Source organism: Lepisosteus platostomus, chromosome 8, assembly GCF_059453375.1.
Source record: "Lepisosteus platostomus isolate fLepPlt1 chromosome 8, fLepPlt1.hap1, whole genome shotgun sequence".
In the NCBI taxonomy this organism is placed as follows: Eukaryota; Metazoa; Chordata; class Actinopteri; order Semionotiformes; family Lepisosteidae; genus Lepisosteus; species Lepisosteus platostomus.
Window position 1 is genome coordinate 46925431 of NC_142618.1, and position 22778 is coordinate 46948208.

General features: G+C 35.1%; 1 protein-coding gene across 3 annotated transcripts; it reads right to left on the reverse strand.

The window, feature by feature from the left end:
- Positions 1-1056: 1056 nt before the first annotated feature.
- Positions 1057-21423, reverse strand: lztfl1 (leucine zipper transcription factor-like 1). Of its 3 annotated transcripts, none has more exons than XM_088643723.1 (10): positions 21264-21423; positions 19577-19701; positions 17037-17231; positions 9497-9557; positions 8651-8722; positions 7312-7377; positions 6904-6981; positions 3899-4057; positions 3445-3548; positions 1057-1924 (listed from the first exon to the last, which is right to left on the reverse strand). In XM_088643723.1, exons 1-10 carry the CDS (start codon positions 21264-21266, stop codon positions 1906-1908), a joined length of 882 nt encoding a protein of 293 aa, XP_088499849.1. In that variant the 5' UTR covers positions 21267-21423; the 3' UTR covers positions 1057-1905. The 3 variants fall into 3 exon arrangements, with proteins under 3 accessions (XP_088499849.1, XP_088499848.1, XP_088499850.1); XM_088643722.1 differs by having other exon boundaries at positions 3899-4075; positions 21264-21422; XM_088643724.1 differs by having other exon boundaries at positions 3899-4075; positions 21250-21418.
- Positions 21424-22778: the final 1355 nt, after the last annotated feature.

Sequence of the window (22778 nt, forward strand, 5' to 3'; positions counted from 1 at the left end):
CCGGTCTTCATCTTTTATTAAAATTTTCACTATCACATCACTTTCAAGAACTGCTTATTCAATTCAGAATCTTGGTGTGACTCCTATCCCACCAAGCACTGAGTGCCAGTCCATCAAAACACTGTCACACAGACACACACTCACACATCGAGACAATTTTCCCAGAAGCCAATTGCATGCCTTTGGACTATGAGAAGAAAATTAAGTACCAAGAGGAAACTCACGCAACTACAAGGAGTAAATACAAAACTCCACTCTGATAGCACCCCAGGAAATTAATCCACGGCCCGAGCGCTATCAGACAGCAACACTAAACACTGAGCCACACTGCTGTGCTTCATTTTGTGTTTTATTTTATCGAAAAACATGGACTAATCCAAGGGGATTCACAAACTTTCTCTGAGCACTGTATGGGTATGTACTGAGAGACAATTTTACACAGCCATATTGTAACATCCAGGTTTGTGAAGGAGCGAAGCCTTTTTTTGTGATTTTATCATTTATTATTTTATGTATTTAAAAAATTTCCTCCACCCAGCAGAAAGCTCCCTCACCATCCCATCCCCCATCTCAGTCAGTAGTACTCTACTTGATGTTTCAAACTAGGGTCAACTAAAATACAGTCAAACTCCCTTTTTTGCCCTCTTGTTATAAATACACTTACTGTACGACTTCCATCTAACCTGGATGATGCACATCTCACATGTCACACTGAATGTTTTCAGTTGCCTTGGTAAAACACAGGGGTTACTGTTCCATGTCTAGCCAAGGATACCATGACTAGCACAAATGTCATCCCAGTAGCACTCAGTGAGATGAGTCTGTTGTTAGTTAAAAAAACCCAATCATAGCTGGCTAGTAGCATAACCCCGATTTACTCTACAAAAAAATGGACATGAGTGAACTAGCCAACATGATATAACCTAGAAGCAACTATACAGTGATTAGGGAGACCCCCATGTAACGACGTACACAAAAGAAAAGATAACACATACAGTAAATGCATATTTCATGGACAAAATCATTTTTCTCCCAGAATAAACAATAATACAAAAATTGTTTTACTATAACAGGTTTTATTGCCTTACACCCCAACAACTATACACTTTGTAAGATTCAGATAGTGCAGTTTTACCTTATGTACTTTTGCAAATTAGGTACTTCAGTAACATTCATAAATGCTGATACACTTTTGGTAACTTTGTCTCTCTCAGCAGCAGCAGGTAAGAAAAAAAGGAAACATACCAATTTTATAAAAATAATTTTGTCACCAATTTTATTCCCCATAGCCTATGTCAGTAGGCACAGAAGTGTATATAAATATGCATGTGCATAACCAATTACTTTATCTCCTTTTTAAGGAGACACAAACATGTATATTTTTTCCATACTGGTACAAAGTGTCCCTTTAACAGTAAATATTTATTAGAACAATGGACAAACTAAAATATCTTTCAAACTGGACTAATCTGTATATGAAACAATACAAATTAGACTTAAAACTTAGGCATAGAGTTACGACTACATAATGTGAATACAATTAATCACAATTTTAGTCTCCAAAGCGACATTTACTTGCATTCTGTTAACCTTTTTCAAAAGGCAAAGCAATTTTTAGATTTCAGAGTTTTCACCACACAAACTCTATGTCAATGAGCTACTTACATTACCTGTATACTTCTTTGTCTAAGAAGCCTGATTAACAAGTTTCTACTTTTTCTTGATAAATTTAAACTAACCATGTGTTAATGACAGCGATATCATAGTCATTGTATTTATCCTTTGTTTTTGCAAGCATTTTCTTTGATGTCCTTTGTGTCAACAGTATCTGGAATTTGACAAAGATCCTCCTCTGGATGCTTTCAGACTTGGCAGCTTTTCTTTCACCCAGAATGTAAAAGAAATTTATTCATTGGGCTCATACCTGATGAAGAAACATATAAAAGAAATATCTGCTTAATATGATTTGTTTTATGAAAATAAGGTCAAGTCACCAGCAAGTCTGACATTTAAGCCTAATTTTTTCCACAAAGAGAAAGGTAATTTGAAAAAAGCCTATCTGCTTTAGTCTGTCTATTTGTCTATAGTCTGTCTGTTTCTTGTGTTTTTATCTATTGTACAATAATTTGAGATTACTTCTTCTGAAGATGCTATATAATATACTATATATAATAAAAAGCATTATCATTGCACTGTTTTTATGTACATTTTATATACTAGAACTTATTATGTGCCTTCTCAAAAAACACATGGATCATGGTAAACCATATTCTAGAATTTCCAAACCCGGTCATTCAAACCCTTTAAAAAGATTTAAAATCTGCATTATAATATAAAAAATTAATCAAGTGTCGTATATTATCGAGCTTTTTATCACCCACAGAGTGGAACACAGAGGTCACGATATGACCACCCCAAATTCCTCTCTATATTTGAGTAAAAAATGTGTTTTCTCAAATTTTGTAAATTGTTGTTGTTCAGGGGACCATCTCCATCTATTTTATAGAGTTCTATCCTGTGTGGTGTTCAAATTTGTGATTTAAAGGAACATGTTTCAAACTAGTGTTTTTTTTGTGTAGACATGGATGGTTATATCAGCCTAAGTATGGACTGAAGATCTTTGATAAGTGAACACGTTCCTCTGAGTCTCCTATATTGTTTGATTAACTACCATGTTCACTTAATGATGGGTTTTAGAGAAACCACACAGCACAAAATGTCCAGAAGAGACAAACTTTGTACAGTGAAATGTTTGGTTAAAATGAAGTTACAGATTAAGGTTGGTCACAGATCAATGCTAGGTTCTTGAGAGTGGAATTAACTGTACTACAAAGATATACCCACGGACGTACACAAACTGAGTATTGTTAAATAAGCAAGAAACTTATTTTGTGTTTTGCAAACAATTAACATATTGTAGATTTTATAAGTTTGCAAAGTGAAAAAAATACTTTTTGGAAATCATTTAAATATTAAAGCCAATTCTTTCATTGATTCTCAACAGAACTGCATAAGCACTTATAGCCCACTTTAGCTCTTTGATGCCATTAATCCCATGCGTTTTCCTTTTAGATTGAATAATTGCTTGCATTGTAATCATTACTTGCATTTTTTAGTTTAACACAGGCTACTGTGAACTTAAAACTCTTTTGCTTTCTTGCCTCGGTCTGTGAATCCCTTTGTTAAAATGACATCTGTTACATAGAAATATTTAAAAATTCAAAAGAAAACAATAATGCAGTAAAATAATCAATAGTATTTACTAAACAACAATACTGTGCCTTTTATAAAAAATATATATTTTGAAGAGAAATCAATTTATAGTATGGGGTATTATTGTAATCCATAATTATCAATTTATCGAATATAAATTATATCTAATAATAAGAAAATGATATCTAATTCTAATAAAAGGCAAGAACAGAACGTGTCATATGCACTTACTTTGAAAGGCGTTTTCGAATTTCTTTTATCTGTTCATTCTTTTTGGTCAGTATTTCTTTCATGTTGCGGTAAGCCGCAGTCTGCTGGAATTTCTTTTCTAGCTCCTAGGAAACAAACCCATAAATAGCAAACATTACAGTGGCATACTTACAGAAGCTTTAAGTATTTCTGGATTATCTTCATCTCAATTGTAACAGTGGACATTTTGACTGGTCTTAACTATCTTTCAGTTTCTGAGGGAATGTTTCACACATATAAGAAAGGGCATGCACCAAAGATTGGTAAGAAATATCAAGTTATGGTAGTATTATGGCTTCACAGGACCTTATCACCATTATGAATGAAGTTAACAAGACAATTGTCTGAACTGCTTCTACAGCCTAGTGATACAGATATGATTCCTATTTTCCCATGAGAATTACAGAGGTACCACACTTACTTATGAGCTTCTTACCTTTTCAGCCATTGCAAGTTGCTCCTGGACTTTGAGAAGGTCATGTTTCGTTGTCACTAGATTGTCTTCTAAGTCCTTCTGGGTGGCTGTACTTGCGTTAAGTGTTTTTTGGAAATCTGTTTTCAGTGCCGCCACAGTTTCTTCTAGGTTTGTGATCTCCTTTGTTTTTAATACAAGCTGAAAGGAAAACAAAAACCACACTACTGACCCAAGCAGACATGCCAAACAATAAAACCTCCGTAACTTCAGACAAAGTTTTCTTTCTTCGTACTTTTACTTTTTCCACTTGAGACAAAATATACTGTACAAAATAGAGGTATAATTTTACAGTTCTATATAGGCACTACCTGGGTTATGTAATGAGCGATTTGCGGAAATTCACCTTTTCATCAAACCAATTTTGTCAATTATTTTTTTATCAGATTTTTGTGAATTTATATGTATACATATATGTCAAAAGGAACTACTAACAGCCCTGTAGCACTTCCATAAATAACTTCAGTTATTTAATCAATAAATGACTTTTTCATTTTATTGCAGAAAATACTGTATTTATTATAGACTAAAATGTGAGCTAAGCAGTGCATAAAATAGAATATTGAACCTACTACCATCAAAGTATAAAATTGTAAACATGCATATGGCTCAAGGGTTATGAGAGAATCCAGCTTACATAAAATTCAATTTACAGAAGTACTTTCAGGAATGAACTGTTATACAAACCAAATGATATCTGTTTATAGATGTGTATATTTACATGTTTATGTAAACATACAGACAAAATTATTTATTTATGGAAAACTGATTTTATTTAGATCAATAACTTGGGAGAACATTTGAGTAGATATCACTTTAGATTCCTTTGTATTCATAATTCATAACTGCAATTCAATTCCTCCTAAAATTATGTTGTGATCAAAATTTAGGTTTAGGTTAATAGAGTAGATGCATATAACCCTCAGGTATTTTGTCTTCCCAATTCTACATGTTGAATTTGTCAACACTTATGCATATTGCCAGCTATAAAATAGATGTCTGAAACAAAGACAAAAGTCAAAATAGGCAGGAGCATTTTTTGGACACAGAGCACAAAGAAGATAATGTCTCTGTGCCTTTAAAGAAATGTCTTTGACCAGCTCCCAGCTCCAACATAGGGATATGAAACATGGACAAAAAATGGCCAAGTTGCAGTTCTATTATCAGAAGATAAGCTGAGTTCCGCAACACAGCAGGAGAGGTGGATGAGGACAAATAAATGCAGACATTCATGGATGATGCTTGGAGAAGCCTTCATTCAGCATTGGATTGGTAAAAGCTGACAATGATTATGTATAACAAATATAAATTTATACACACTTAACCAAGATATTAGGAATCCACTGGTAAAAAAAACATTGTGGCTCTTTGTAAACATGACAATTTTGTAAATTGTCATGAATTCTACAAGATCCTGAAATATTTGCTGCCCAATCTCATCTCATTCTCCAAGCATGTCAGCTTTCAGCTGAAGTTGTGATCAGTATAATGTTGTGTAGGATCAAACATTAATTCTTTTCCACCTGTTTTCAAAAAGATTTGATATATGGGGATTGTTTTGGCCAGGAAAGGTGATGGAAGTCTTTCTCATACATACTGTATTAAGCAAACCAATGAAACAGAGCCTCTATAATAGATTGAAATCCCTAGTATTTTAGCCATTACATTTAGATATACACATTCAAATTTGTGCTACTGGGAATCTACTGAAGTCATAACTTTCAAGCTTATACCTTCAAGAGATATAGTATACATCTAAGACTATATAGAGTGTGCTTTAGAATTATAAGCTTTTGGACATAAAAATACATACCATTTATTTTCCACGAAAGCAAAAAATAAAAAGAAGTCAAATAAAACAACACTCACAAAATAGACCTAACAGAAATCTGTTACCAAATCACTGGAACTTCATTGCTGGGTCTGTGAAAGTTTGAAATGAGACAGAAAGAATGGGAATGGTGTTCCTGTTGCTTTTTGTATTTTTGTTCATTCCAAATGATGCTTCAGAGCATCATTAACTATTTGCAACACAAAAACAACATTCCCTCACCAAACTAAATCCTCTCCAATCAGCGCACCCCAGATTTTCTACCCGGCAAGTTGCACAAAAGTGGAAGTGCAGTGCAGAAGACCTGATCCCCAATCAACAGCACCTCTCCCTGACTCCATTCTGGAATTTTCCGGGTGAGAGACATTTTTCGTTCTGAATTTGATTTAGGTTCAAATAAAGTTTTCCCCAAAACATTTCCCCTTAAAATCTGATGCAAAGTGGTGTAACACGAACAAAAAACGATTTCTTTTCCCAAAATATTTGTTTTATCATTCCAATTGCCATACGGATCTTAAGTAAGGTCTTTTATAAGAGATAGTTTTACCTTCCCTTAACTGTAGTCTCAATTGGACAGTGTCAAGACCAATTTGTTATGAGTCCCATGAGGTTTTGGTTTTAAAAGGCTAGACCCACACTAACCGTACATTTCTGCAAATTACAGTCTCCTTGCTTTGTGTTTATTTTGTAAGATTTGTAAATAGACGGATGTTTTGTTCTTCTGCGGCGAAAGCCACATCACCACACCATATTCCTGACAATAGGGTGTGTATTACCTTTTATAAATGTGCTTACCAGTCTAGGTGGTGTCAGAACTGACTTTCTAACTCTACGTTCTAGAATTTATTTACACAACAACCCCACTAAGAACTAAAAGTTTGTTTGTGATGTACGACACAGAAGTAGAAGTGATACTTAGAACTGAAACTGCATGAGAAGATTTTAATATTTTCTTAATTTTTTTGTATTAGAGTCTTTGTTGGATTTTTTATTTAAAATTACTGGACATTCAATAAATTGATGATGGTGAAGGGGTTTATAAAAATCAAGTTCAATTGCCTAAGAAACCTCATGATTGTAACTTACTATGTACTGCACTTAATAGCATCAATTAGCTATCAACTATTCATTCACTTACCTTCTCGTCGCCTTGAATCTTCTGTAAATCTTTCAGAGCTTTTTCTAGTTTGGACTTTTCATCCAATGCACTGGTTGCCTGAAAAACAATCAAACAATATTTAGAAAAATTAAATAGTACAACTGCTTGGCTTTCTGCTCAAAGTTTATTAATTTCTACAACATGGTGGTATTTGTTGTAAACAGAAACAACTACCAGTTTAAATTCAGGAAAGAAAATGATGTTATGAGTAAGAGCTAAACATACAACACTGTAAAAGTTTAAGGGCTATCAGTTACATATCGATTACATGTCGCCTAGCAATGAATTTTCTTTAGTTACATTATTTTACATGTTTAATGAATGGTCAGGAATGGGGGAGATGAGAATTATGATGATTTTGCAATATTAATGTTACAACTTTTTTACCTGAGTTTCTATTGTCCTGAGTCGGGCTTTGAGTTTCTCATTTTCTTCTTGTAGTCTTGCAATTTCCTGCAACATAAAAAATGACATTTTCCAATACAGTAATAAAACCTGGGTCTGGTGCATGTTAAGAGGGATCACTGTACATATGAAGACTTGGCCTATAGTAATAAAAAAAATGATATACAGAATTTTAAAAAAGGGGCGGAGTGGTGGCTCTGTGGCTAAGGATCTGCGCCTGTGGCTGGAAGGCTGCCGGTTCAAATCCCGCAGCCGGCAGAGGAATCCTACTCCGTTGGGCTCCTGAGCAAGGCCCTTAACCCCAACTGCTCCAGGGGCACTGTACAATGGCTGACCCTGCGCTCTGAGCCCAAGCTTCTCTCCCTGTCTGTGTGTCTGTGTGTCTCATGGAGAGCAAGTCTGCGAAAAGAGAAATTCCTAATGCAAGAAATTGTACAGTATATTGCTAATAAAGTGATCTTATCTTATATTGTCGAAGCCTCAGATGAATCAATTGTGTTTCTGTATACTGTAAATCAAAATGTAGTTAGTTCGCTGATGTTGCATTGTGTGTAGCACATTATTACTGGTTCAATAAGTGCTTGTGCAAGAGCAGAGGGTGGAAAACTGTAAATACCAGTTACCTACTGGTATTGCTGTTAGTGGGACCTAAAGAATAAAAGAGGGAGACTGTGAAATTCCTGTGAAAAATACAGTGAGCTATTGAAAAACGTTCTGACTTCTAAATGAAGAATTTATATCCGTACAGAATTGGACACTTCTCCCATAACTAAGTGTACAGTTTTTCTCAAAAATATTTAATAGAGCTGCTATCTGGTTTCTGCAGAATGTTAGCCAGTGATTAATTACAGATGGGCTTCCAATGGATGAACCTGCATACTAACCCTGTTTTAGTTTTTAGTTCAATTTGCAAGTAATTGTAGAACATCACAGTCATACACATAAATAATTTTACTTTGCAGAATGCTTAAACTAAATGTCTAACAGCAATCTAAATCAAAGGTTTAACAGATCCATTTTCATAAGCAAAAAATTGCATACAGCTTGCACATTTGCTACGGCTGCTTCAGTGCAAGGTGTTATCTGTGATCTTGAGGTTTTGTGGTAAAAGGTAAAATAAAAATCAACAACTGTCCCGTGGTGAAAATCAAGATGAGTTCTTTATGATGATATTGCGAACTTATTTAAAAAGCTCAAGATTCCGTTTTTTACAAACAAAATATGAACTACTTGTCAAAGATCTGGAAAGGTTATCCAGCAGCAGGAGATGATGCAATGTTTGTTGCCAAGATGTAAGATTCACAAGCAAAGCTCCCCTTACCTTGTTTAGCAGTTCCGACACACCTCCTTCATTCAGAGGAGCTAATTTGGGTTTATTAGATTCTTGATTTGTCTAAAGGGGGAAAAAACACACAGTGCTTCATTTGAATGTTGGAGCACTATTTTCAGCATGTAGAAATTTGCTCTTTGACATAGTATAACCCCTGCATTCCAAAAGTTAAACATGGAAATCTGACTTCATGTAACCAAATAAAAAAAAGTTAAAGGATGGAATGAGTTCAATATTATCATGTCAGTACTTAAAATCCCCCCAGAGTAGAAAGGTTCTTCTCCTTGCTTTCCATCTCCCTGAAGAATCAGAATGAAGAAACATGTTCTGCTATATAAGATGAATACTATATTTTCAAATTGATCATTCAGGAGCAGTAATTAACCACTAACCAGAAATATGTGGGAAAATTCTAAAGTGACCCAAAGGCTATGTATCGGCTTGAAGCTAAGTGGAATTGTCCTCAGGTTGTGTTAAAATGGTTAAACAGTATTGATTGATCAGGCAGACATCTTGCAACATTATCCACTTAGTTTAAGTCCTCATACGTCCTTCATCAGTGTCTACTGACTCTAAAAGGGACACCAAAGCTTCCCATGCAAGACAGGCTAAATGACAAAACTTACAAAACCACATCAGAGGTCCTACCAGGAGCTTTCTGGTGACACTCAGGTATGCGGTCTATCACATTCATATTTATTTCCCTTGACTCTTTAATGTTCCATTAGTTCTTATCACATACAGAGGGCACATGAAAATAAGTGGTGCCTGAGTGACACATCTTGTAAAAGCCTCTATTTAATCTGCAGGGTGAGGACAAAACCTACCTAAACTCACCTTTTTACTCGAAGATGTAAACTCTGCCTTTTCAAATTCAGCAACTTGCTCTAACAGTTCCCTAAAAAGAAACAAAAGAGTTATTACAATATTTACTCACACTGTTTTTACAATGAAAGCTCAGTGCTGTTTCTGACACAAGAACGGGGAGCTCAGATCAGTCAGCATCTTGGCAGGTTCAGTGGAACATAGGGCCGGTGTGCAGGCCGTTTTCCAAGTTTTCGTTTTAGAGAGCTGCTGAAAGGGCAACTGCAGTCCCAATTTCTCATATTAAATCTCGGCAACAAAATAAATTCTTTGACGGTATAGAAAATGTTACAAATTTCGAATTAAGCACAAAATCCTGAACTTTGTGAAAGTACTGTAAGTCGCCACATTGTTGCAAACCCCTGGTCTCACCCTGGAGGTTTTACAAGTTACGGTGTACATTTCACTTTGATTGCGGTTTGAAATGCACTCATCAATGCTGATTCTTTCTGACCCCAAAATATAAAAATAGCATTGCAGTTGCCATTTAAATTCTTACAGGGTTAATTTGCATTTTACTTTATAAAATTAAAAAACTTCAAAATTAAAATCATTTATATCTGATGTAAATTTTAATCAGTCATAAACCTGCTTTTAGCTTAATTTCCAGCTATTAGTATAATTTAAAATAAACCACGTATAAAGTTAGGTGACCAGTTAGAAAATAGTGCACAACAACATAAGAAATGAAAGACCAATCAAAATAAGCTCTTCAGTCATTACTTTCAAGATTAAAAGTTAAGATTCTGTACAATATACAACAATAGGTTTATTTTTTCCTTTTCATCCACAACTCATTATTAATTAAGTTAACTTTTTATATACAAAATCAGTGGCATAGAAATATGTCATTAATATCATTTTAGAATTCTTACAAAAGAACAAAACCTTAAGTATGGTAGTTCACAACGGCTACCTTCTGAGAAATGATCAATTTTAAGTGAGGCACCTAAATGTTTTTTTCATGTCACACAATTTGTACAGATTTAAGGTGCAGGTGTTTGAGAACAATACCTATTCAAACACTGAAACAATATATTAAATTTCAAAGAGAATTTAAAATAGAAAAAAAATGAGCATATGAAATTTTAAGAGAGGGATTTTAACTTAATGTTGTATCAATTTCCTGAAAATAAACTTATTTTTTACTTTTTCATGCAGTTTAACACTATAAACCTAAGGCATGTTTACAGAAAACCCAGTGTGCTATATGTGGTTTAAACATCACAACTACTATATGTGCATAGTGAGGGTGTGTTTTATACATACTAGAAGGTCTTCCTGTCTTAGCAGTTTTATCTACCTTTTTGTTATGAGGAATTTGAGTCTTTTGCATCTGTAACCTGAGTTCTAAAGCTCCGTTTTCTTCTAACAGTTACTAAGACAAAAACAACAGTGGCACATGACAGGTGGATAACTGGTGGATACTCAATGTCAACAATTCATCATATCAAAACAGACTACTGAATGTATCTAGTCAATACCTTGATGAGCTCTCTAAATTAAAGGTTGTATAACTACTGTAAAAATCTAAATGGTTAAATTTGCAAACTGTATAACTGCATGAAAATAAAAACGCACTGTTTACAAACAAAGTATAACTTAAAAACCCTGGGTTGATGTAACCCTTATTAGGAACAGGAGGCTTTTTGGTGACAGATGTATGATGGACAAAACTCTTGTATGAAAAGGATCAGAATAATTTGGGTTAAACAATGTGGTGAGTTTCAAATGTTCTCATCTACCTAAAGGAGGTGTTCACCTAAAAGTGTCGTACCTGTGCAGGTAGAATTCCATCAATAAAAGATCACTGAAATTAAGCGATAAATTTTAGTTCATTCCAAGTCTGTCTCAAACATATGCAGCCTGCTATTCAAATGGTTCTAGCATGGGCAGCTTTGCTTAGAACCATTAAATGAGCCGACATTTTTGTAAATTGTGTCCAGCTGCTTCTTAGTTCACGCGATACACCTGCACAGCATGCACAACACTTATTGTTGAACCTGCAGCCCATGTGTGACTCAAATCAGCCATGCGGGGGACTCCCCTCTCTCTTCTGGTAATTGTATCAACCGATACCTTACTTTGGGTTCAAAACCCTTCTTAGACACTGAAACACACCACATTACACGGTTAACTAAAAGGACTGTGGTAAGTGCATTACATAATGACTTTAGCAAAATGCAATATTTTAAGTTTAGATGTGTTCCTGCATTTTGTAATACTGCTGTTGTTGCAGTGTAGCTACCCTTTGATTCAGTTACTGGATTCAACAGACTAAAAGAGTGCAGTTAACCAAGTGCTGCTTAACACAGGACATCGCTTCTAATGCTCGGTTGACACTAGAGAATATATGCTTTAAACATAATCATTTTAAACAGGCTTGACGTAATGTTTTACAATCACCTCCAATAAGAACATCTCTATCACCATTTAGTTTAGCTGGAATTCACAGCGTACGTGCAGTAAGTATAAATTAAAACAGAAATGTAATTGTGAGACCTCCTTAATCTATTTTAGTCCATGGCACACCTACTGTAGGAATATAACATGATCTGCAAGTTGAAACTGTTCTGTTCTTTTCATCCCCAAGGCTCAGTTCCTGCCTAGCTTTGCATTTTTACCCGTCTCAGCTTTGTTCCCTAGAAAGGCAATCAATCTTGCTTCCATTTATATCTTCTTACTCCTACAAGTCCATTCAAATACATAAACTCACACTTAGTTACCCTGTAGTCAATCATAAACCCTGATCTCAAGTTTCTTTGCAAAGGTGGCACTGGCATTAAACGTATGTACCTTGCCACATCATCAGAAATCATTCGTATTTTCATGTAACAGCGTTTTTTGTTAATTCATTTCTTATATGTTTCACGCTAGGAGTGCTTTCATATTTTAAAACATTAGTCAAAGATATTTGTGAACGCACTAGGAAAGGAAAGTACATTGAAATGCACCGAAGCCTGTTGATGCAACACGATTTGTGACCTGTGACTTGTGACTTAGGAAGAATCATACATTTTCCAGAAATAAAGGGACAAATTTCAAGGCAGTTTTCTACAGGCACATATTCTTATAGTTTACATTAAAGCAGAAAAAGGACAAGTTAATTATGAAAAAAAATTTCACCTTACTAAAATCTAGTTTTGTTGCGGGCTACCAAATGGAGCAACTATAGTAAAAGTGTTCAACCAGATTGCTAGTTTAGTACAGTCAACAGGACATGAGTACCACTGTACATCAGATGACTGTGGCCAAGATTCCCAATGGTAGTGCACAACTAACTGATCACCTACAGTATATGGCTCAGTATATCTGAATTAGCAAAGGTATTGTTGCACATCAGTGACCCCAGTAACCTACTGGGCACTTGTGAATTAGCTGTTTTATCATTTTAGAGATGTCACAGTGCTGCATTCTAATGCTGACTCTGCTGTGTACACTATGCATCTTAGTGTAGATACGGTATAAATGGATCAACAGTGCACATACTTCTTCAATGCTCCTGCATGAGTTCAGAAGTGGATTGGGGGCCATTCAATTTTTTTCTCAATTCCAATTCCCTCTTTCAAACCAGTTCACAATTCAAAATTGTTTTTAGCATTTAACTGGTTTGAAGAGTGAGACTGGAGTGGAAAAGACTGAAAAAATGGGAAACAAATTGTTCAACTTAGACCTGTTTGTTCGACCCTCAGTTACTACTGAGTTTTTTAACTTTTCCCTATTACTAATTTTGGAAACACTCAAAAAAATTGCTGTTATTGCAGTGTAGTTACACTTTTCCATACATGTAATTGCACATAACAATCCTGTTATTGAAATATACTTTTTCACAACCTGCCATTCTATAATTGAATCTTACGTAATAATTACATAATGCAGTTACAGTATCGGTCATATAGTTTCTGTGTCTATAAAACCATTACAAAGGGTAAACAACAACAGATTACAAGTTAATGTGTAAATATAACGTAATTAATTTATTTATTATTAAGTTTATCCTTATTTTCAGTTTCCCAGTTGTGATTTTTTCAACTACATTAACATGTAGTGGTAGACAATGTTATAGAACTTAGGTAAAAAACCTTACAACTGTGCCAAAGAGATGTAAAACTATAAATCGATTAAAACAAAGGAACGGTACCTTAAACAAAATTAAAAAAAATACTAAAATTAAGTTCTACTGCTTAAACGTTTCAATATATTACATTATGCTCACTTGGGTCACTTGAATTGTTCAATCCAGTTATGTAAACTTTACTGCACCTCTGGCTGTATTTTTCATGCTAATAATAAATGATAAAATAAAAACATAATCTGAATATGCACATATATTTACAATTCCGTATTGAATACACCGTATATATCTATTTCGCATCACACCGCACTGATAGCTGGTGTGTGGTGAACATACTGGCTGCTGTTGTATCGTCCAGGTGGGGGCTACTCATTGGTGGTGGGGGGGAGTCCCCATTACGTGTAAAGCGCTTTGAGTGGAGTTTCCAGAAAAGCACTATATAAGTATAAGCATTCATTCATGATGTTTTTTTTATAAATGTATTTACTCTCCTACTACAGTATATAGTACATAAACTTACACGTTTTCTTGGTCAAAGGCAGCTGCCAAATTGGCAATATTCTTAATAATAAAAACAATACATGTTCATGTCATCAATCTATAATGAGTTTTGAAATATTCACAAATGCTGGCAAAGAACAAGCTAATTAAATGTACAAATAATAACATTAATCATGTTGACAGAATCTGCGTTTAAGCTCACCTGATTTAAAACACTATGTCTAGATCATAAAGACAGAACATGGTTTTCACTTGTGAAAGACAATAACAGGTTGGTCACACACATAACCTTTAGAGAACCGAGAGCCCAGGGTCACAGTTTGCTGTGGAGGACAAAACAGTTACTACACTATTGTGCTAGCCCTGCTGAGTCACCATAAACAGTGTCTGCTGTGGAAATAGACTTACTGAACACTTGCAGTGAAAGATACAAGCCAGCATTTTAGCATTTATGGTGTCCTCACAATTGTAATTTAACTCAAAACTTTCTAATCTCACTGTGAATACTCTGGCGTTCTTTTTCTTTCAATTTGTACAGCCATTATTTTAACTCAGTCTATAGGTTGAGAGCTCATTGGTGCAAGTGGTGCAAGTGGACGTTATTGTAGCAACAAGACAGAAGTTGTCTTTATTTTGCAAGAGAACTTATCTACAATTTGTCCAAAACAGCTTAAACATGCACATATTTAAATGGTTTTTTGTTACACACAATATGCAAGTATATAATACAGTATAGCGTATAAGTCTACATATTAAAATCTTTTAGCTTTTAAGACCAATTTGTAGAACAAGATTTTTGGTGATGTACTGTAGGTGGTCAATTAGTTTAGTTCCTTCAAAGATGAATACTATAGGTTTTTTTTGTATTTCTAAACATAAAATTGAACTTTTGGACTGCATTGAAACTGGATATAGTTTAAAAAGTGCAAAAGAAAACAGAAACAGCGATATAAAAATCAGTTGCTGCACACAAAGAAGTTATATAGACCTGTGTTTACAATATCACCTTTAAATTCCCTGAAGACAAATACAACAGACTTACTTAATGATACAAAGTTGTTTCCATAACACTGTCTTTAAATATTTTTAAAAAGCTTTTGTAGGTTTACTACAATAAAGTAGCATTATCTCAAGATCCAGAAAAACAGAGCTACGTAACTAAAGTAGTTATCACAACATAAATGTTGCTGTGTTTCCTTAATTGGTAAACAACACATTTTTCTACCACAGAAAAAGAATACACATTGGGTACCACCTTGTCTCTGTTTACTTTTTTTTTCTATTTTCATTATTTTAACTCTGTCTATAGGTTTAGTGTGCAAGTTCCGTCTAGCAACAAGTTTTTAAGCAATATTTTAGGTTATATTTTAAAATTATATTTATATTTTAATTTACAACAAGATTTTAAGTAATTTATATTTTGGGTCAGTAGTAACCTTTTTAACTTTATTTACGATGAAAGGATCTACAGGTAGAACTATACAAAATAACAACATTCTGCTTTTATCTTTCATTTTACAGTTATATAATTAACTATTTTCATTATGCCAGGATAGATCGGAGCTTACATATGGAAATCTAATTAAACAACATAACAAGCAGCTAATAAGTCACACAAAAGACTACTTTGTCTCCTTTCACAGAATGAAATCAGGTCTCAATGGAGCTCAACAGTAGTAACCTGGAGTGAAATAACAGTATAATGTAGACTTGGGAACACAAAATTTGACCTTGGTCCGTTATTTGAAAGAAAGGACTTACTTTCAACAGATGTGAAGGAAGTGGTTTTAAAAAAAAAGAAGAAAAACCACTGAAGCAAAGATTCTGATGTTCTTCAAGACGTCAGTGTTGATAAGAAAAATGTGATTAAATTTTCCACAAGATGAATAACTGTTGGTAACCTGAAAATGAACTTTGCACTTCCATTCCCCTCAGATACGCAATACCTGATGTCAAGACCTGAAGACTCTGTCTGTGCCATTTGAAAATCAACTCCTTTTTAATTCTATTAAACCCAGGATTGTAAAATTTAATTTTAATATAGATAATTGGTCTAAGACGTAGTATATCAACATTTTTTTTTGTTTCTTTTTTCAATGGTTTGTGACATAAATATATGTTAATTGCAGTAGCTGTTTGGTGCTAGTACAACCGAACAAGTCATGTTCCATTAACTCCTCTTGGTGTTCTTAAAATTTGAAAAATCCAATAATATGATCATTTCATTTACTCCCCCCAGTTTGGAGTCATCAAATGCTAATTAATACATTTTGCTGCTGTAACCTAAGCAACAAGCACCTGGTCATGCACTCCTGCAACATGGCCAATGTATTAGCTGATTGTTAAGATCTGCTATTGCTTGAACAATGTAATGTTCCACTACGTGTATCTACACACAATCTAAAATCTAAAATGCACATCAACTCACAAACATAATTCGCTTTTAAAGAAAAGCACATTTAAAATAACCATTAGAGAGCAAATCAAGTCGTAGGCAATGTGCAAAATCTTGAACATTGTACTCACATCTAGCAGAAATGAAATGACAAAGGTACCAGGTGCAGTGCATAAGTAGAGTTTGTTATCACCTCTTCTTAAATAAGACCACAGAATAAGCCATGAATCATTTAAAAGAGGTACTAGACCTCTTCTACTGATATCTTATTAGAAGTATATAAATGTAGTTTGACATAACAGCTGAAGTGTTAAAAGAGCTCTCATTTTAGACCTATTTTATTAATTCAATAGGGCTGAAAATGAGGAAGAAAATTAGCACAGGGTATAAAATAAAGCTGGCAAACAATACTTTAATACAAATTCTTCCACATTTATACAATAGCTTTCATCTGGGAAGTATTCTGTCATATTTGAATTGTGTCTTTGGATAATTTGATGAAACAAAAAGGTAACAGCTGTTTTTCAAAGAGAAATACCCACCTGTTCTCTAACTCAGAGACATCGGTCTGCAGTTTCAGGTAAAACTTCTCAGCCTGGGAGAAGAGCTGTCTCAGTAGCAACACGTTGGTGTGGGCAGTGTTTATGAGCTCAGTTTCCACTTCCCCGTGCACGACCACCTGCAGACCATGCAGCATCTCTGACACCTCATCCACTGTGAACGTCTCCTCCACCAACCTGAGACACAGGGCAGAGTGTGAACATGCAAACTCCCCATGTCACAAATGGGATAAAGCCGTGTATGGGTTGCAGTGTCCTTTAAAGAGTTCAAATTTACAGAATTTTAAAAAAACTACTAATATTCACACCTTGCTCATTTTTTGTCAAGTTATCATCACAGAAATTAAGTATTCTTCTAAAATAAACACCCATGCAGGGGTGGTATACCTGCTGGAAAAAATGTAATTTCTGTCTCATTCAATTATTGTTATTAATTAGGAATTATACCTTTCATACTTCACCTCCTCTGTTACAAACATTTAAACATTAAACCAAACAAAATTTTAGATTTACTCGTTTGCCAGCAATCTGTATATATCTGCACTATATGCAGTATAATTCACAAACAAGGAATTATACAGCAAGCAACCAACAACTAAGCAACATTTCTATTATTAGTTTGTTTGTATCCCCACATTTGGAAAAATCCAAAATATGATCATTTCATTCCCTCCACCCAATTTGGAGTCATGAAATGCTAATTAATACATTTTGCTGCTGTAACCTAAGCAACAAGCACCTGAGCATGCACTCCTAATATTTCGCTGAGGATACTGAAGAATTTGCCATGGTATCTGCCATTGCCTTTGAGGAATTTGAATGCTTCAATCAAGTCCTCTCATAGTCTCTGTTGTTCGGAACAGTGCTATACTTTCTTTAAGGCCAGGCATTTAACTTGTTGCTCTTTGGACTCATAGGAGAATGGCTGTGTCTTTTCTAAAATTCATTAACCAAAACATTATTCAGTATTGTACATAAAGGTCTTACCGATACATTGTGACTGCTACACTTTTTACAAATATCCTTGCATCTTTTGCTTTTTAAATAGTTGCACTATGTTGTCTGGAGGAAGTCAATAAAAAGGCCCCTGAACACCTAAATACTTTCAAAGACCTCCATTATCTTGGTGTTGCTCATTTGGTATTTATTCTATATATTCTTACTACTTGCATTTAATACTTTGTACTGCTGTCTATGTTAGCCTACATGTCACTTGTCAGGAGTCTATCCAGCGCTAGGTGTTATTTAAGCCTTTTGTAATGCTTTCACTGCTTTTAAATTGTTTGCTACCATACTTGTATTATTAAATAAAATAACAATTCTCAGGGCACTAGAATCATAAGTTCAGGGCTCTGTTTCTTGTTTAAATAAAGCTTCATCACAAAATAAATAAAAAAAACACAAGGCATAACATTAAAGTTCACATCAGTAAAAACTTATATCACCACCTCAATATATTTATCTAGTTATCTTTATCAGATAATGGAACAGGCATTTCGTTTTTTCTCAGCTTATTAGGTTATTCCCCTGCCCCTGCATCAGCACCCTAAATCATCACGGCGCATCCCACACGTGCAAGGAGCTCATCAGGGCCATCTCTAACGAGATCAGGCCGGGCTTATCAAGCTCGTTCAGGACCTCACACACTATTTAAACCCTGAGCAACCCTTCCTCAGTGCCCTGACATTGAGTCGACTAACAGGAGTGTGTTTGTTCTTTGATTCAGGTTTTCCAGGAGTTACTTTGCAGTTTTTCCTGTTCACAGCCTTCCAGTTCCTGTTTGCAATGCTACTACTCGCTAACTATCTGTCATTTCCTCCTGCCTCCAGCCCAGATCCGACTGCTTCCCCTGCGCATCTCAGCTGCCTGCCGTTCTCCTCCTGCTTCCCATTACTGCATTGTCATCACCCAATCACATAATAACCCATCATCTTCACCGCTAATCGGACTCTGGGGACAATTACTTCGCTGTGACCTTTTTCTTTCCACCTACGGGCCCTGTGTAAGACCCCTAGCATATGTTATAAACAAGCTGTCATAATGTTCCCACGTTGCTGTAACCTGTCTTTCAATGGAAAAAAATAAATAAATTGCACTAACCACTATTACATTAGCCTTCACCTTAAAAAAGAAAGTAGAGCGGTTTTAATAAATCTCACATTCTATATTATCAGGTCAATATAGCCATTTTAGTCACGTGTCTGCAGTTACTACACTTTTAATTGTTTGCTTTCGATAAAGAAATGGAATGAAGTGGGCTATTGTGAAGACTAGGCCTCTACAAACCACCATACAAAAATAAATAATTATGCCCACTTGGAGAAAAGAAAATGAGAGACCTAAGAAACCGACCGGATTACAGACACACTGAACAGGTTGTCACTCCAGGGTTGGATACTGGCTAACTAAAAAAAGGGGGAGGTTTCAGTCAATGCACATATCTGTTCTTTGAGAACATACAAGTTTATACAGCATATTCCAAAGGGTTTCCCCAAAACATAATTTTAAAAATCTAGTATTACCTGCTGTCTTTGAGATCCTGAAAACAAGAATCAATGGTCTTCAGTCTGAGGGCTCTCCTGGAACGAGCAAATCGCATGTAGTTGATGACCTCTTTCTGGTGATGCTCATTGAAACCCAACTCTGCCTGAACAGAAAAAGAAAAGTGCAACGTTTTGAGTCAATGCTGAACGTGGGAAAATATCTAGTTCTCTGTGACATTAACTATGATTCATTAACTGACTGCTCAAAGCTTCACAGAATAACGTACTGAAATTTTGAGCTTTGAGAAGGGAAATAATATCTGGACCACTTCTAAAGAATTGTGCTCCAGTCCAAAATTTGTTCTCATTTTTCTCCTTCAGAAGGGAGGTCATTTTAAATGATGTTAATGTAAAAAATATACATATTCTGCTCTGGGGAATAATGTGGTAAGAGGTCCACATGTGCAGTACTGAAACTGCAGTCTATCTGTTGATTTTCAAAGTACACAATACATCATTGAAAGATTACAGTCCACAACGTTTAGGAATAACCTTTTGTTAGGATAAATATACCGAACAGTAACAAGAGAAGGTCGATGCAGATTCTCTATTGAGTAACTGGTCTCAAGGAATATCGCCCTGAAGCCACATCATTACATTGGTCCTGCTTCCCAATATCTCGCCATACGTATCGGGTAGCTTATTTAAGAAAAGTAACAAATGTTCTTAAAAAGCGAATTCCGAAAGTTAACCAGACACACATATTCAAGTTGTAATACACTACCCCCTAGGGACGTAAAAACGAAGACGCACACGGTAATATCCCATCACATACTGTATTCTAAATAATTGACTATTTTGATCTTCTAGGATAACACTGTTTTAAGAAACTGTTTTTAACGTTTTAATTGTTCAGAAAACAATAACGATGTGTAACAGAACTTCAGCGGGTCAGTTATTTTTATCCAAGAATCTCACTTATCAACGGAAAAACACGATCTTTACCTACAAAACTATGGACTTTCAGTACAGAGACGCAACCAGTGGTCATGTATAAACCGGGTGATTTCATATCTCGTCTGTCACGTTCATAGCACTGTGTACATTGATACAAATGCGTATCAGACGTGATGTGAAGGAGACGATACTGGTCCCTCTTTCATTCGACATTTAAATCTGGCACATCAAAGTCATTAAAGAGGATCAATATGACTGGACTGAAATGGTATCTGCCTTAGATGATCAGATTGTAATAGGAGAATGTTTGGGGGATAAATCGTGCGTACATAAGACAAAATGTGGTTTTATATTTGAGAAATCTGTCTATAGCAGCAGCAATATTGAACCCCTTCTTCTTTTGCAGAAGACATTGGAGTCAAATAAAAAAAAAGAAAAGTTTTAAGGAAAAAGAAATGCTCTTGTATAAACATACTCCCCCTCTAGCGTCTCAGCTCCAGAACAGCAAATCTGCGTCCAGTAACTTAATGCAGCGGTTGCCGATCCAACCACATCCGATGAAAGACATTATTACTATTGATAAGGAGACTTCGAGGACGACGTGAGTCTGCGGTAATTGCAAATAAAAAAAAAAGTTTGGATACACTGAACTCGTGCAACTATGTGTCAGCCATCGTTAAATTCCCATATGGATTGTCTGGCCTTGAATTTGTTTCGACTGCTGTGGTCTGGAGTTTAGACGTCTCCATACCAACCTGGTGGGACTCACCATTTCTGCCAGCGATCAGCCCTTTTTGTGCCGTTATGCCCGATACACTTTTATGTGGTCCTGCGGTAAAATTTCGCACAGGTCCCGGATTCCTCTTGCTGTATATTACTCGAGTGTTAATCCCCCTGCTTCTGCCCTGCGCCTCACATCACCACCTGGAAACAAACGGCGTCATCACTCTGGTAACGGGCTGCTACGCAACTGTTCTTGACGTAAAGCACAATGGCGACAGTACAAAAATCCGCGAGAAATACATGGAACTGGAATTCGGAGCCGGAGTGGTCTCTTGGCGCCGTTGTTTCATAGGAAGTTTTAGGTAACATGTAAAATACAATTTTGTGGAGTCTCGGATTAATTTTCTGGATATTGATTGTTACAATGGACCTGATTTCATCAGGACTAAATCTTAATGTCGCAATAATTTAAAAGTATTAATAATAACATGCGTATTGAGAGTTCGGTTATTAAACGTTTTCATGTCGGTAATGTATGAGTTTGATTTGATTTGTATTTGATAATACATATTCTTGGAGGCAGTACCGCTCCCTAAAAACACCTAAAAATAACTGGATGGATACGTGTGGATAAAGTTTCTCTTTAAAAAAAACACAAATTAAATGTATAAAGAATTTACAAATGCAAATACAAATAGAGGAACAGAAACAGATAACGGAGAAAAAAACACACAGAAACAGAAAAAAAAAAACAATTAACTGCCAGAGATAATGAGGTAAATTATTTATGTGACCAAATTATATTTTGTACAAATATCAAACGTTTTCCTTGCTTTAGCATTTTTCATTTTTTTATAGAATTTAAATAATGTTTCAACTCCATCTCAAAATTACTAAAAGGGGAGTATTATTGGACCATTTTGATTTATAAATATGAACTTTACACAGAATGACTAATACATTTATTATAAATAACTGCTCTTTTTCCAAATTTTCTCTTACACAGTACAACAATATCAGGCCCAGAAGTCTGTAAAGCTGCTTTGTGACAATGTCCATTGTAAAAAGCGCTAAACAAATAAAACTGATTTGATTTAAAAAAAACTTCAAATGCCTACAAACAAAAACTCTGCAAGTCCTAACAAATAAATGCACCAAAGACTCCCCTTCAGCCCGACAAAAAAACACACAAATCATCCTGCTTGTGCTTAAATTTAGAGTACTAATTTAAGTGGATAAAATTTATGTTTATTAACAGTTTTAAACAATATCTCTTTAACTTTATTTGTAGTACAATATCAGGAGTTGTCCAGATTTATTTCCAATTTATATTTTCAAACATTTCATTCCAAAAAGATGGTTTACAAAGATTCCTTATATGAGTATTACATTTCTTATCCTTTATTTCCACCCCATCCAAGAATAAATAATAATTGTAAAACCAGAAAGGAAGTCAAACTTAATAGTTTTGATTTGCTTTTAACGAGTTCACTTGCATCAAAAACTATTGCATATTCCTTAGGGTTAACAGGAAACTGAAATATTTCCAGGAATTCAGGAC

Excerpts from the sequence above, each read along its gene's own strand:
- lztfl1 (XM_088643722.1), bottom strand. Across the intron at positions 17,232-19,576 it reads CAGGATCTCAAAGACAGCAG|GTTGGTGGAGGAGACGTTCA; the intron begins GTAATACTAGAT and ends CCTGTGTCTCAG. Across the intron at positions 3,549-3,898 it reads AACTTGCAATGGCTGAAAAG|GAGCTAGAAAAGAAATTCCA; the intron begins GTAAGAAGCTCA and ends TTTGTTTCCTAG.